This window comes from Macaca thibetana, chromosome 9, assembly GCF_024542745.1.
Source record: "Macaca thibetana thibetana isolate TM-01 chromosome 9, ASM2454274v1, whole genome shotgun sequence".
Taxonomy (NCBI): Eukaryota; Metazoa; Chordata; class Mammalia; order Primates; family Cercopithecidae; genus Macaca; species Macaca thibetana.
The window spans coordinates 75,371,902-75,386,935 of record NC_065586.1 but is presented as its reverse complement, the minus strand read 5'-3'; the positions used below and the strand labels follow the sequence as shown (position 1 = coordinate 75,386,935).

The 15,034-nt window shown below is 42.2% G+C and overlaps 2 protein-coding genes across 2 annotated transcripts in view; both read left to right on the top strand.

Annotated features, from left to right (window-relative positions):
- The window catches only part of PHYHIPL (phytanoyl-CoA 2-hydroxylase interacting protein like), a 1,239,789-nt gene that overhangs the window by 282,223 nt on the left and 942,532 nt on the right, over positions 1-15,034 (top strand). The window lies entirely within an intron of this gene.
- UBE2D1 (ubiquitin conjugating enzyme E2 D1) overlaps positions 9,817-15,034 on the top strand; it is a 35,228-nt gene continuing 30,010 nt past the window's right edge. The window contains exon 1 of the mRNA XM_050803089.1: positions 9,817-10,096. Coding sequence (XP_050659046.1) covers positions 10,073-10,096 — 24 coding nt within the window. The 5' untranslated portion in view covers positions 9,817-10,072. The remainder of the gene's footprint in view (positions 10,097-15,034) is intronic.

Here is a 15,034-nt window from a genome sequence, read left to right as displayed (position 1 = left end):
CACATGGAGCCCGGCTCCTGTGGCATCCTCGCTCCTTCCCTGGCTGCCTGGAGCGCGGGAGCTGGCGGGGCAGGTGACGAGTCAGCCACGGCTAACCGAGGCTGGGAGGAGTCGAACAGGCCTGGGCGGGGTCTCCCCAGACGCGGTCCTGGTCTGGCCGTTGGATGAACTGCTTGAGCCGGCGCTCCCTGTGCCTCCAGCCAATCGGGATTTCTAAAAAGTAACTCAGGCTATCCTGAGGTACAGCCAGGGTGGAGAATTTCTACTTTACAGATGCTGGGGTTGGGGGATTTTGAGATCGTCTTTCCTTTCTTACTTGGTGGGATGCAAAGACGGAAACAGCATTCCTGAGTTGGAAGCTACATACAGATAGGGCTGTCCTCATAAAGAATCCGCAAGAAAGAGAGTGACGGTGATGAGGCCTGAGGGTTCAAATCCCAATGAGGACAGAACTGACTTTAACAAAAGTTTTATTGAGATATAATTACATACCGTAAAGTTTAATAAGTGTACAAGTCAATGGTTTTAAGTGTGTTTAAAGAATTCTGCAATCGTCATCATAATCTAATTTTTGAGCAATTTTATCATCCCCCAAAGAAACCTTGTACTCATGAGCAATCAGTCATTCATTCTCCCCCAGACCTCCCTGCCCCCAGCCCTTAGCAAATACAAATTTACTTATCAGCTCTATAGGTTTGCCTGTTCTGGATGTTTTATATAAGTGAGATCATACAATATGTAATCTTTTGTGACTGGCTGCTTTCACTTAGCATAATGGTTTGGGCTTTGTTTTGTTTTGTTTTTGGAGTCAGTGTGGCTATGTTGCTCAGCAATCCTCCTGCCTCAGTCTCTGGAGTAACTGGGACTAGGAGCATGTGCCACTCCTCCCAGCAGCAATTTTTAGGTTTTTAGGTTCATCCATGTTGTAGCACAGCAGTCTCCAACCTTTTCACCACAGGTACCAGTTTCGTGGAAGACAATTTTTCCACGGATGATGGGGTGGTGGTTTCAGGATGACTCAAGTGCATTACATTTATTGGGCACTTTATTTCTATTATTATTACATTGGACTATATAATGAAATAATTATACAACTCACCACATTGTAGAATCAGCGGGAGCCTTGAGCTCATTTGCCTGCTACTAGATGACCCTATCTGGGGGTGATAGGAAACACTGACAGATCATCAGGCATTAGATTCTCATAAAAAGCATGCAACCAAGATCCCTCAGATGTACAGTTCACACTAGGGCTCGTGCTCATGTGAGAATCTACTGCCGTGGCAGATCTGACAGGAAGCAGAGCTCAGATGGTAATGAGAGCCATGGGGAGTGACTGTGAATACAGATGAACATTCACTCACTTGCCTGCCACTCACCTCCTGCTGTGTGTCCCAGTTCCTAACAGGCTATAGACTGGTTGGGGATCCCTGTTGTAGCATATTTCAGTACTTTATGCCTTTTATTGCTGAATAATATTCAATAGTTTAGATATACCATGTTTTGTATTTCCATTCACCAGTTGATGGACATTTGGGTTGTTTCCACTATTTGGTTATTATGAATAATGTTGCTAGGAATATTCATGTACAAGCATTTGCGTGGATATATATTCTCATTTCTCTTGGGTGGATACCTAGAAGTAGAACTGCTAGGTCTTATGGAAACTTTATTTTTAACATTTTGAGGAACTGCCAAACTGTTTTCCAAAGTTACTACACCATTTTTCATTCTCACCAACAATGTATGAGGGATCCAATGCCTCCACATCCTTTCCAACACTTGCTATTGTCTATCTTTTTTAGTATAGCCATCCAATGAGTGTGAAGTTTTATCTCATTGATTTGCATTTCTTTATTGACTAATGATGAGCATGTTTTCATGTGCTTATCATCCATCTGTATATCTTCTCTGAAGAAATATCTATTTGAATTTATTGCCTATTTTTAAATTGGGTTATTTATCTTTATTTTATTGAGTTATAAGAGATCTTTACATATTCTAGATAGAAGTCCCTTATCAGATATGTGATTTGCAAATGTTTTCTACAATTTGTGGGTTATCTTTTTCCTTCCTTCCCTTCCTTCTTCCCTTCTCTTTCTTCCCTTCTCTTTCTTTCTCTCTTTCTTTCTCTTTCTCTCTTTCTCTCTTTCTCTCTTTCCCTCTCTCCTTCCTTCCTTCCTTCCTTTCTCTTTCTTTCTTTCTTTCTTTCTTTCTTTCTTTCTTTCTTTCTTTCTTTCTTTCTTTCTTTTTTTTCTTTCTTTCTTTCTCTCTTTCTTTCTTCTTCTCTCTCTTTTCTCTTTCTCTCTCTTTCTCTTTCTCTCTTTCTCTCTTTCTTTCTCTCTTTCTCTCTTTCTTTCTTTCTTTCTTTCTTTGTCTCACTCTGTCACCCAGGCTGGAGTACAGTGGCACAATCATGGCTCACTGCATCCTTGATCTCCCAAGTTCAAGCAATCCTCCCACCTCAGCCTCCTGAGTAGATAGCTGAGACTACAGGCACACACTGCCATACCTGGCTATTTTTAAATTTTTAGTAGAGACAAGGTCTTGCTATGTTGCCCAGGCTTGTCTTGAACTCCTCAGCTCAAGCAATCCTCCTGCCTAGGCCTCCCAAAGTGTTGGGATTATAGGCATAAGCCACTACATTTGGTCCTTTTCACTTTCTTGATGAGAACCAGTCTTTAATAGTTTTGTTGTATGTTTATTCTAAATAATTCTTATAAATTTGTCATGCCGCTGTAGTTCATTATGTATGTTGATGTTCTCAGTTTCCTTGTTGTTACTTATATTAAATGCCTTCTAAAGAGTCTCAAAGTAGGGCCGGGCGCGGTGGCTCAAGCCTGTAATCCCAGCACTTTGGGAGGCCGAGACGGGCGGATCACGAGGTCAGGAGATCGAGACCATCCTGGCTAAAACGGTGAAAACCCGTCTCTACTAAAAAATACAAAAAACTAGCCGGGCGAGGTGGCGGGCGCCTGTGGTCCCAGCTACTCGGGAGGCTGAGGCAGGAGAATGGCGTAAATCCGCGAGGCGGAGCTTGCAGTGAGCTGAGATCCGGCCACTGCACTCCAGCCCGGACGACAGAGCCAGACTCCGTCTCAAAACAAACAAACAAAAAAAGAGTCTCAAAGTAAAGGTGTCTGTGAATTTAGAGAAAGGATGTGAGAAGAAGAAATAGGAAACCTGTTATAGGTTTCCAAGAGGGTCCAGGAGAAAAATGGGGGAACCTGGGGTCTTGGTGTTGGGGGAGAAGCAGACAATGGAGATGCAGAGCCAATACTAGGCATAGGGTGAGGAAAGGGATATTCATAATCTTAGGTAGGGTCAACACTAGTCATAATCCCTACCTCTCTTGTGCAATTGGCCTGTATTTTTTGGCTAGTACTACATGCTCAATATAACACCTTTTATTCCATCAACTCTGATGAAATGAGAGAAGATTTAGGGGTTTCCAAAATATCTGTGGTTTCTCAGATACGTGCTTGCAAATGTAATGTGCTGTCTCTAATAAAATCATGAAGATTGAGACAGAAAATCAAGAAAATTAAGCATAAATATTCCTACAGGTAGCAACCATGATTAGAAGGGTAAAAGATAGGACTTAATAGAGAGTTTAAAGCACTGGAAGACAAGGAGGAAAGGAAAAATAACATTATTAAGTACTTATTCTGATCTCAGTGCTTTATATAGTCTGCTTTTTTCATCCTCTACTCCACTTTATAAAATTGGTATTATTGCCATCATATTATTTAAGAAAAAATTAAGAACTGGAGTGGTTAAGAAACTTGCCCAAAGACATACAGCTAACTAGCAGTAGAATCAGGATACAAATCTATGTTTTTATTCCAAGATTATACTCTTTCCACTGCATTAAATTAGCTATTAAAAAACAGGATTATTTTCATTAAGTTGTCTAATTTTGTTGTATGTTGCCTTAACTGCTAACTCTGTGTGGTAAGCAGCCAATTTGTAGGCACTCTTATTTACTCTGCTTCACTTCTGTCACAAGACTCACTTCTGCTCTTCCTTCCTCCTGCGTAGGCTACAATTTCCTTCTCTAAAGAGGATCCTTTCTGTACCCTGGATCAATGATTCTCAAAATGTAATATGCATATGAGTCACCTGGAGATCTTTTAAAAATGCAAATTCTGATTTGGTAGTTCTGAGGTAGAGCCTGAGATTCTACAATTCTAACAATTTCACAAGTGATGCCACTCCGTGGACCATACTTTGAGTATCAAGGGCTTATGCCTTTCCCTTAACACTTGCATTGACTTTTCCTTTCCCTCTGTGGTGGCCAGCCTCCAAGATGGCCCCTCAGTGAGTCCCACATCCTGGTGCCCACATCTTTGTGTAGTTTCCTTCCACATTGGGTAAAGTTGACAGTGTGTGACTTCCAAGACATTGTGACTTCCAACTTGCTCTTTCCTTGGAAGAAGGAATAAGGGGGAAGTCAATTGTCATATTGTGAGGACACACAAACAGCCCTATGAAAAAGTCCAGATGGCCAGAAACAAAGGCCATTCTGCTGTCCATGTAAGCGAAGTGTTTTAGAAGTGGATCCTCTATCTCTAAACAAGACTTCAGATGACTGTAACCCTGGCCAACATTTTGACTGCAACTTTATGAAAGACCAGAAGACAGAACCACCCAGCTAAGATGCTCCCAAATTCCGGACCCACAGAAACTATGTGAGATGATAAATGTTGATTGTTGATTTAAGCTGCTATGGGTTGGGGTAATTGACTTTGAAGTAAAAATAATAGACCCACTAACTCTTTCACATCTACCTTCAAGCATGCAGAGATCATATTTGGAAAAATCACAGGCCCTCTTTTAGTTCCTATCTCATGCCCCTTCCTCACCAGCATTTTCCAAAGTGTGATAACACTGCTTGACTCCATTTAATTTACCTGTTTATCCTTCACAATGTCTTCTTTACCCATCACCCTTCTGAAACACTATCCTTGATGGTAGCACCTCACTAATTCTGATATCATTTTCCTGTTCCTTATTCCCTTAGATCCCTGTTGCAAAATACATCTTTTTGAAGCTATTTTCCTACCTAAAGCTGTCACTTTTCTTGGCTCCCACTACACAGAACACTCTTGGTGTTCCACTTACTTTCCCACCCATGACCCATCTTTTTCCTCACAGGTCTTCACTGTCGCTACTCTCCGAAGCCCATTTTCTAGTGTCTTCTCTTTTCTCTGTCTTCCCCTTACCTCTTTGGGAAGCAATTTGTATCTTACGGTTTCAAAATCATTCTCTCACATGATTGATCTCAAATCCATATTCTCAGCCCCATATCTCTACCTACCACTAGGGAAGTTCCACTGGAATACCACATACATTTCATATATGTGTATGTCTTAAGCTCAGTTTACCATTCTCCCCTCCAAAAGCTTATCAGTGTTAACACCTTTAATCCAATCAACCACACATAAATTTCGAGTTCATATTTACTCTTCTATTTTTCTATTTTTGTATGTAATTGCAACCAAGTTCCATGCTTCCCCCCCCCACCAAAATGTTATTCTTTGGGTTTCTAGTGCTATCGACCTTGTACAGGCAGGCCCTTATTATCTTGGTCCTAAATACTGCAATAGCTATTGAACTTATTTCCCTTTCTCAATTCTCTACTCATTCTATGTCCCTCTACTAGACTAATTGTCTATTTAATGCATCACTGTCACAATAATACTCTCCTGATACACAACCTCTTGTTGCATTTAAGCTCAATTTCATGTTTCTAAGACTAACAGTCAATGTCTTTCACTATCTGATCTCAACCATTGGACTTAGTTGTATTTCCTCACTAGTCTCCAACAGGAACTTTGGCCTCCATGTGGAGCATTTCATACTTAATGTCCATTCCACATGCATTTCCTTATGATAGGAAGTTCTTTACCTATTCTTTTGCTTATCCAAATGCGTCTTGCATTCAAGTTCTATTGTCTCTACAAGGCTTCCCTTACTCTCCATCCATGGCAATGCCCTTTTGAACATCTTTAACCCTTATCCTCTGCACCATTTGTTTTGCTTTAAGGGAATTTTCCTGAAATTTGTTGTTGCTGTTGTCTGCATGAATGAACGAATGAATGAATGAATGAATATCTTGCATTGCTACTTATTTGTTTTATGCATTTATCTTCTTACCATGAAGATTTTAAGTTTATGGAAGGTAGGAGCAAATATAATCTTTCCTTTGCATATATTTTACCACCTAGTGCAGTATAATATCCCAAACAGAGATAATTCAGAGGGCAAGGATTATTTATTTACAGTGTGGCCTGATGCCTAGAAATCTGCATTTTTAACAAGCCTTGTACCCTCCTCCCCACCCCATAGGATTTTGATGTACTGCTTGTGAGTAGGGATCTTGTCTATTTTCTTTATCATGTGTCTTCAGTGCCTGGCATATAGTAAGCATTAAGTAATATTTTTGAATGAGTTATGCAGTTGACCACAAGCTATGTTTTGAAACTACACCCTGGGAGAAAGAGGAGGAGATTAAATAACACGCTGAACTACTAGATGTTGCACATGTATTTGCATGTTGCAAAAATGTGTGTGAAATGTTTTGAAAAGTTTAAAGCAATTTTTTTTTTTTTTGAGATGGAGTATCACTCTGTCACCCAGACTGGAGTGGAATGGCTCCATCTCGGCTCAGTGAAACCTCTGCCTCCCAGTTTCTAGCGATTCTCCTGCCTCAGCCTCCCAAGTAGCTGGGATTACAGGCATGTGCCAACACATCTGGCTAATTTTTGAATTTTTAGTAGGGAAGGGGTTTCACCATGTTGACCAGGCTGATCTCAAACTCCTGACCTCAGGTGATCCACCGGTCTCGGCCTCCAAAAGTGCTGGAATTACAGGTGTGAGCCACCGCACCCAGCCTGTTTAAAGCAATCTTAAAGTGTAAACTATTAATGCAAGATGCCAAAGTAGATTTTTTTTATAAGTGTTAATTTCTTTTTTGTTGGGGGGTAAACTGCCCTAGGAAAGACAAAAATAATCTTGTAAGCTTACTTTTTAGGTTTCTTTCTATTTATAAAGGAGAGAAAAAAAAATCACCTTTTTTTGTGTGTGTGCAAATCATAGACCTTTGAGTTAGAAGGGCACCAAAAGTTTCAGCTCTATTCACCTTTAAACAAATACAACATTTATTGCCTTAGTTATGGGTGAGGAAACTGAGGCTTAGAAGGATTTGAAGATTTGCCCAAGGTGGAGATTCTCAAAAGTGTCCTCAGATACCTGCATCATAACTTCCTGGGAAGTTTGTTCTAAAGTTTAGACTCAGAGCTTCACCCAAAACTTACTGCTAAATTAAATCCTTTAAAGGAAATCTGCATTTTTAGGAGCTCCTCTTATGCCTTCCAGTGTAGTACTTCTCAAACCCTAATGTTCATCTGAATCACCTAGGAATCTTATTAAACTGCAAAGCCTGATGTAGCATGTCTGGAGTGGGGCCCAAGATTCTTTGTTTGTTTGTTTTTGTTTTTCAACTTTTATTTTAGATTTAGAGGGTACATATGTAAGTTTGTTACCTGGGTATGCTGTGTGATGGGGAGATTTGTGGTATGAATGATTTTATCACCCGGGTACTGAAAATAGTACCCAAAAGTTTTTCAACCCTTGCCCCCTCCCTCCCCTCTCTAGTAGTCCACAGTGTCTATTTATTGCCATCTTTATGTCCCTGAGTGATAGAGTTTGACTGTGTCCCTACCCAAATCTCATCTTGAATTGAATGTCCCATAGTTCCCATTGTTGTGGGAGGGACCTGGTGGGAGATAACAGAATCATGGCAGTGGTTTCCCCCATACTGTTCTTCTGGTAGTGAATAAGTTTCGTGAGATCTGATTTTATTTTTCTTTTTTCTTTCTTTTTACATGGAGTCTCACTCTGTTGCCAGGCTGGAGTGCAGTGGCGTGATCTCAGCTCACTACAACCTCTGCCTCTGGGGTTCAAGCAATTCTCCTGCCTCAGCCTCCCAAGTAGCGGGGACTACAGGCACGTGCACCACCACCCTGGCTAATTTTTATAGTTTTAGTAAAGGCGGGGTTTCACCATGTTGGCCAGGCTGGTGTCAAATTCCTGACCTCAGGTGATGCCCCTGCTTTGGTCTCCCAAAGTTCTGGGATTATAGGCATGAGCCACTATGTCTAGCCTAGATATGATGATTTTGTAAGGAGAAACCCTTTTTTGTTTGGTTCTCATTTCTTTCTTTGCCTGCCGCCATCCATGTAAGGTGTGACTTGCTCCTCCTTGCCTTCTGCCACAATTGTGAGGCTTCCCCAGCCACGTGGAACTGTCCAATTAAACCCCTTTCTTTTGTAAATTGCCCAGTCTCGGCTATGTCTTTATCAGCAGCATGAAAACAGACTAATACAATGCATATCTGATGTTTAGCTCCCACTTATAAGTAAGAATATGTGGTATTTCATTTTCTGTTCCTGCATTAATTCACTTAGGATAATGGCCTCCAGCTGTATCCATGTTGCTGCAAAGGATATTATTTCATTCTTTTTTATGGCTGCATAGTATTCCACAGTGTATGCCCCATTTTCTTTATCCAATCCACCATTAATGAGCACCTAGGTTGACTCCATGTCTTTGCTATTGTGAATAGTACTGATGAACATGTGAGAACATATATCTTTTTGGTGGAATAATTTGTTTTCAGTTGCATATATACCCAGTAATGGGATTGCTGGGTCAAATGGTAGTTTTGTTGTAAGTTCTTTGAGAAATCTCCAAACTGTTTTCCACGATGGCTGAACTAATTTACATTCCCACTAAGAGCATATAAATGTTACCTTTTCTCCTCAGCGTCACCAACATCTGTTGATGTTTTCACTTTTTTTTTTTTCTTTTTGAGACAGAGTCTTACTCTGTCGCCCAGGCTGGAGAGCAGTGACTCCATCTCAGCTCACTGCAACCTCCGCCTCCCGGGATTAAGCGGTTCTCCTGCCTCAGTCTCCTGAGTAGCTGGGATTACAGGCGCCCACCACCATGCCCAGGTAATTTTTGTATTTTTAGTAGAGATGGGATTTCACCATGTTGGCCAGTCTGGTCTCGAACTCCCAACCTCAGGTAATCTGCCCGCCTCAGCCTCCCAAAGCCCTAGGATTACAGGCGTGAGCCACTGTGCCCGGCCAAGAAGCCAAGTTTTAATGGGTACACAAGTGCCCAGGAATTGGAGAGTGGGGAGTGTGCGTTGACTATTAGTCAGAGACTGTCAATGGAAGGGAAGGAGTCAACGATGGGAGTGAGAGCTCTGAACTCGGTGTTCGAAGCGGGTAATTTATGGGAGGGGCATACCTATGAGCAGACAATGCACTCAGACACGGAAGATCTGTGCATTGGACAGAAGAGACACCTTTTTCCTCTGCAGTAAGAACCAAGGAGGTAAGTAAGGGGTCTGATAGATATGAGTTTGTGCATGTGTGCTGGGTGAGTAATTGAGATAATTCATATATTTGAGAAAAGACAGTGAAATATTTAAAGGTAAAAATAATAAAACCAGCTGTGGCACCTATTGGATAAGGAATTACTAACTGATGATTTAGAAATTCCTTTATGTGCGTTAGGAGCTCATTTGTTATCCCCATTTTACAGATGCGCAGCCCCAGGTTCAGTAACTTGCTCTAAATGAGACTGTAGAGACTAACTCCAGCACCCGGCAGCTCTCACCTTAAGCTGCCTGGCTAAGGTCAGCAGCAAGTAACCTGGCAGCGTCTGGGGGCCTGCGGCCGAGGACAGGGCTGGAACTACACTTCCCAGTATGCCAGGCGGGGCGGGGCGCGGCGGGGAGGGCGCAGGCTCCTTCCCAGAAGCAAAAGCGGAAACAAAAGAGTCTCGCCGGCCTCCCCGCCCGCACACTCGCGCACACTCGCGCTCGGGCGCAGACGGAGCAGGGACCGGCGCCCGGAGCGAGCCAGGGAGCGGCGAACCGGGGACCCACAGCGCGGAGCCAGCTGAGCTGCCAGCGAGCCCAACTCGCGAAGACTCACGCCCCCGAGCCCCGCAGCCGACCCCTGCCGGCCGGTGTCCCCACCGCGATCCCTGATCCATGGCGCTGAAGCGGATTCAGAAAGTGAGTGCCGGGGCCGGGCCTGGGGCTGCGGGGCAGCAGGGCAGCGGCGCCTGCCCACGCTGACTCGGCCAGTGGTCCCGAGAGATATGCAGGGAGAGCACGGGATGGAAGGGTGGGCCGGGGTGCGGGCAGGGAGCTGGAGGCTCGGGCCCGGCCAGCGGGCACCGGACAGGTTAGGTGGGAGCGGGGGCAGGTCCCAGGCAGCCGGAGGAGCTTGAAGGCTGGGGGCCCGTGGCGCGCTCGCGCCGGGGCCGCTCCCGGAGCCCCAGGGTAGAGAGCCTCCTCCGCGTCCAGACCGCCCCGAAATCTGTGCTTCACGGTCACGGCTGGGTTTTGCCCTCCATGAGGCTAGTTTTGACCCCTGTCATGCTGTGTTTTCTCCAGGCTGTTTCTTAAGCCTGTCTCTTTTATGTTCTTGCTTACCCGGGCTCCCCGGGAGGGCACGGAAGGTGGGGTGGGCCTGCAGCCTTTCTCCGCGGAGCTGTCGGGTTGGTTCTTTCTCCTCTGCGGTTGGCTCTTGCTCAGTTGCCCGAATGGGCTGGAAAGCCCATTTGCGGCCAAGAAGCCAAGAGAAGGCTCCTGCCCCTTCTATTTTGGTGCCTCTGCTGCTGCCACTTCAGGTCACATAGCTGTAGCGAAAACATAGTTGCTGATACACAACAAGATGACCTCCTGGCTGTGATTCACGGTGAGTCAAGCCAAACAGGTTTTTTTTGCCCCTCATGGTAAACTTAGATGTAAAGTTCGAGACACAACATAAACTGTCGCAAATAGATTGTTTTGATGCTTTGACACATGGGTATAAAATGAGGAAGAAATGTGTATCTTCATCCAACAACTGTTCACCCATCTCAACCCTGTGTGTGGAATTGTCTTTTTTTCACAGTATTTATTGCCACCATTTCAGAAGCGAACATCCTTCAGAATTGATATTCGGGCATTTCTTTCTGTTCATTTTTATTTCTTGTTGGTCTGTGTACTGACCCAAGTTTTAGGTTTTACAGTTACAGTTCACACTGGGAACATTGAGAATGTGTTTGTTAAATAGGGAGTGCTTTTCACTAAGTTAAGCAACAATGGTCAGTGTATTTTGTAGTTGTTTCAGAAGAAATTAATGCCCACATTTTTATCTACTTTTTTGACCAGTAGTCCATTATAGCAATAGTAAATGTTAGAGCAGTGATAGTGACGTACACATTGTATTCTGACTAGCCACTAGTGGCATCTTTAGGTACAGAGGACAGCAACTTTTAGAGCCTGCCAGTTTTTTATTTTCAAATTCTAAATCTGTTGATCACCTGTTATTTTTTGTCCCATTTAAAGGTCGTCTCATTGTAAAACATACAGTTAACAATCAGCATCAGCATTTATTAAGTTATAATGTTTTCTTGTTTGAAGATAGTTCAGTTACACGTTGTTTTATATAAATATCCTAATTTTGAAGCCTCAGTCGGCCTCTTTACCATAACTTGCATACTTATTAATGACGACGTAATATTGGTTCACATTTGGATCAGAAAATGCACATCTTCCAAGGAAGTTTTCAAATTCTATTTCCTTCTTTCCTAGTTGTGAGAATTTTTCACATGATTTTGCACATACAAGAGCTTTTTAAATTATCACTGTGTTTTTTTAAGAGATGGGGATCTCAGTATGTTGCCCATGCTGGTCTTGAACTCCTGTCCTCCAGAGAGTCTGGGATTACAGGCACAAGTCACCATACCCAACTATAACAATAGCGTTTAAATGCTGTGCAATTTGTCCACAGTAAGTGGATATTCAAAGAAATATGAACATTGTTTGTAAATACCATACTTGGCAGTTCTCGTCAATCACCATGCTGAACTGGTGTATTTGATTTGTATTTATAATGTGTGTGTCCAAATCTTTTCTTTTTAGTATTTATTGGTTATTAGTTTATAGAGTTGTTCAGAAAAAAAAAATTACTTACATGGAATTGATATCAAACATGTGACAAATCGATATTTTGGATAAGAAATTGGGATCATATACCATCACATCTCTGTGCGTTCATCTTTGGCTTCCCTTTCTGATATCAGGCAAGTTAACTTACACAAGTCTTTCCATTAATCACACATTCAGACCGTTTCCTCAAACCTTAGGGGTGATTATTTTGATTGATTCCCTATTTTTCCTCCTCCTTTATCTACCTCCTTGATTAGAAGCCAATTCTAGGTCAGTTGTGCCGCCTGCCATATGAACAGTTATACCATCTTCTTCTTTGATGTCATCAGTATAGACATTCTTATTTGAATCTTTCATGTTCCAACAAATGAAGATGTATACTAACTTTTGGCCTTTCTTCCTAAGCTCCTATTGAAGTGTTACTATAGTTTTCCTGTACCTAAAGTTGCAGACTGTAGAGCTGTGTGGAACCTCAGATAAGTCTGCCGTAGTGTACTAGAGGGTACCAGCACGGGAACAGCTTCTAGGGTAGTGTCTTAGAATCACCTGAGGGACGTTTTCAGACTGTCGTCACTTCTATAAATGGAGAGGTGTTGAATCCCTCAGATGGGTTGGGGTGGAAAGAAGACTGAGAACCACTGATGTTCTGGCCTGTCCTTATTCAAGGAGGGATCCAGAGGCCTGGAATAGAGGAGTGCATTGTCCTAGGATAATCTTTTTTTGTTTGTTTGTTTGAGATGGAGTCTCGCTTTGTTTCCCAGACTGGAGTGCAGTGGCGTGCTCTCGGCTCACTGCAACCTCTGCCTCCTGGGTTCAAGCAATTCTCCTGCCTCAGCCTCCTGAGTAGCTGGGACTATACAGGCACACGCTGCCAGGCCTGGCTAATTTTTTGTATTTTAGTAGAGATGGGGTTTCACTGTGTTGCCCAGGCTGGTCTCGAACTCCTGAGCTTAGGCAGTCCACCTGCCTCGGCCTCCCAAGGTGCTAGGATTACAGGTGTGAGCCGTCACACCCGGCCAATAATCTCTTAATTGGCTTGGCATATTTGAGAACGTTAAGAAGTTCATGATTTCACATTTCTTCACTATGAAAAAGAATAAAGATGATTGGATTAAAACTGTATGTGAAGACAGAGCATGGAGATATCAATGCTTAAAATACATTTTTATACTAGAATATACTAAATGTACTAGAATATACTAAATGATTTAATGCTCTGATTTAGTGTGCCAGTTTTGCATTCCAGCTCATACATTTACGCACCCATGCCCTATTTTTAAATACAGTGAAAGATGTTATCACAGTCACCTAAATCATTAAAAGAAAAAAGTTTGAACAAAGTCTAAGGAAAGATACCTAAAACATGTCTGAAAAAAGAGGACAGTTTTTCAGCTAAGTATCTGTTTTCTAGAATTAATTTCTAAGTTGTTTCTTCTATCAATACTGTTTTCATTCTTTGATACACTTTTTTGGGAGGGATTGTTTTTTAAATTACAGATGTTGAAACCCCGTCTCTACTAAAAAAAATACAAAAAAAAAAACTAGCCGGGCGAGATGGCGGGCGCCTGTAGTCCCAGTTACTTGGGAGGCTGAGGCAGGAGAATGGCGTAAACCCGGGAGGCGGAGCTTGCAGTGAGCTGAGATCCGGCCACTGCACTCCAGCCCGGGCGACAGAGCGAGACTCCGCCTCCAAAAAAAAAAAAAAAAAAAAAAAAAAAAAAAAAAAAAAAAAAAAAAAATTACAGATGTTAATATCCCAATACTGAATGTTTTGAAAACTAAAGGGGGAAAAAAGGAAATCCTAAAACAGTCATTATCATCATCATAGATCTTATTTGATAAAGAATTTGAAGTAATGAACATCATACTAGCATTATGTGATGTGATGTGATAAGTTTGTTTCCATTTTTGTCTGTCTTTTGAAAAGTGAGGCAATAGAGTTTTGTTTTACAAATATAGCAACCCAGAGAACTATTCCTTGATGTGTAGTTCTGCCCCCCAAATGGAACATTAGTTGTTTTTGTTTTTTAATAATCAGTGTAATCTGAAACATATGTAGAGACATATAGATTAAAATCGAATTTGATTAATGTTTTGAGCTGCTGAATTTTTTTTTGATTTGTAAAATTTTATGTTACACTGTTTATGTTAGTCTAGAAAACCTTAACCCAGCCCTCTATGGATGGAGCATCAAATGGAAGAAGAAGGTCTGAGGTTTTTTTGTTTTGTTTTTTGTTTTTAGACAGGATCTCACTTTGTCACCCAGGGTGGAATGCAGTGGCACAATCTCGGTTTTCTGGAACCTCCACCTCCGAGGCTCAAGTGATCCTCCCACCTCAGCCTCCTGAGTAGCTGGGACTACAGGCCTATACCACCATGCCCAGCCAATTTTTGTAGTTTTGGTAGAGACAGGGTTTCACCATGTTGGCCAGGCTAGTCTCGAACTCCTGACCTCAGGTGATCCGCCCACCTCAGCCTCCCAAAGTGCTGGAATTACAGCCACCTCACGCAGCCAAAGGTCTGGTTTTTATTCCTGGCTGTGTGGCTTACTAGCTTCGTATAATGAGGTTAGTACATAGTTTCCCATACATTTCCATACAATGGATATGTATGGATATCCATACATATGAGGCTACTGATCTCAAAAACCACGGTGTATATAATGGTTACTCTGCCTTATAAGTACTTGACATATATTAATTGACTTAATTCTTAGTATGCCCAAGAGGTGGAAAGAGTGTTATTTCCATTTTACAGATGATGACACTAAGGCAGGGAAATATTGAGTAGTTTACTCATGATCGTGTTATCTAGTAAGTGACATTGCTGCAAGTCCAAAACAAACAGTTGACTTCAATTCCATATTCTTTTTTTTTTTTTTTTTTTTTTTTTTTTAGTTCTAGAATCTTGTATTTAATACCTTCTCATGCCCAGTTAACACAAAAATAGTTGCAGTTACATATCGCTAATGAAAGCCACCAAACTGCCTATCTGAAGGGAGAGTCTAGGATC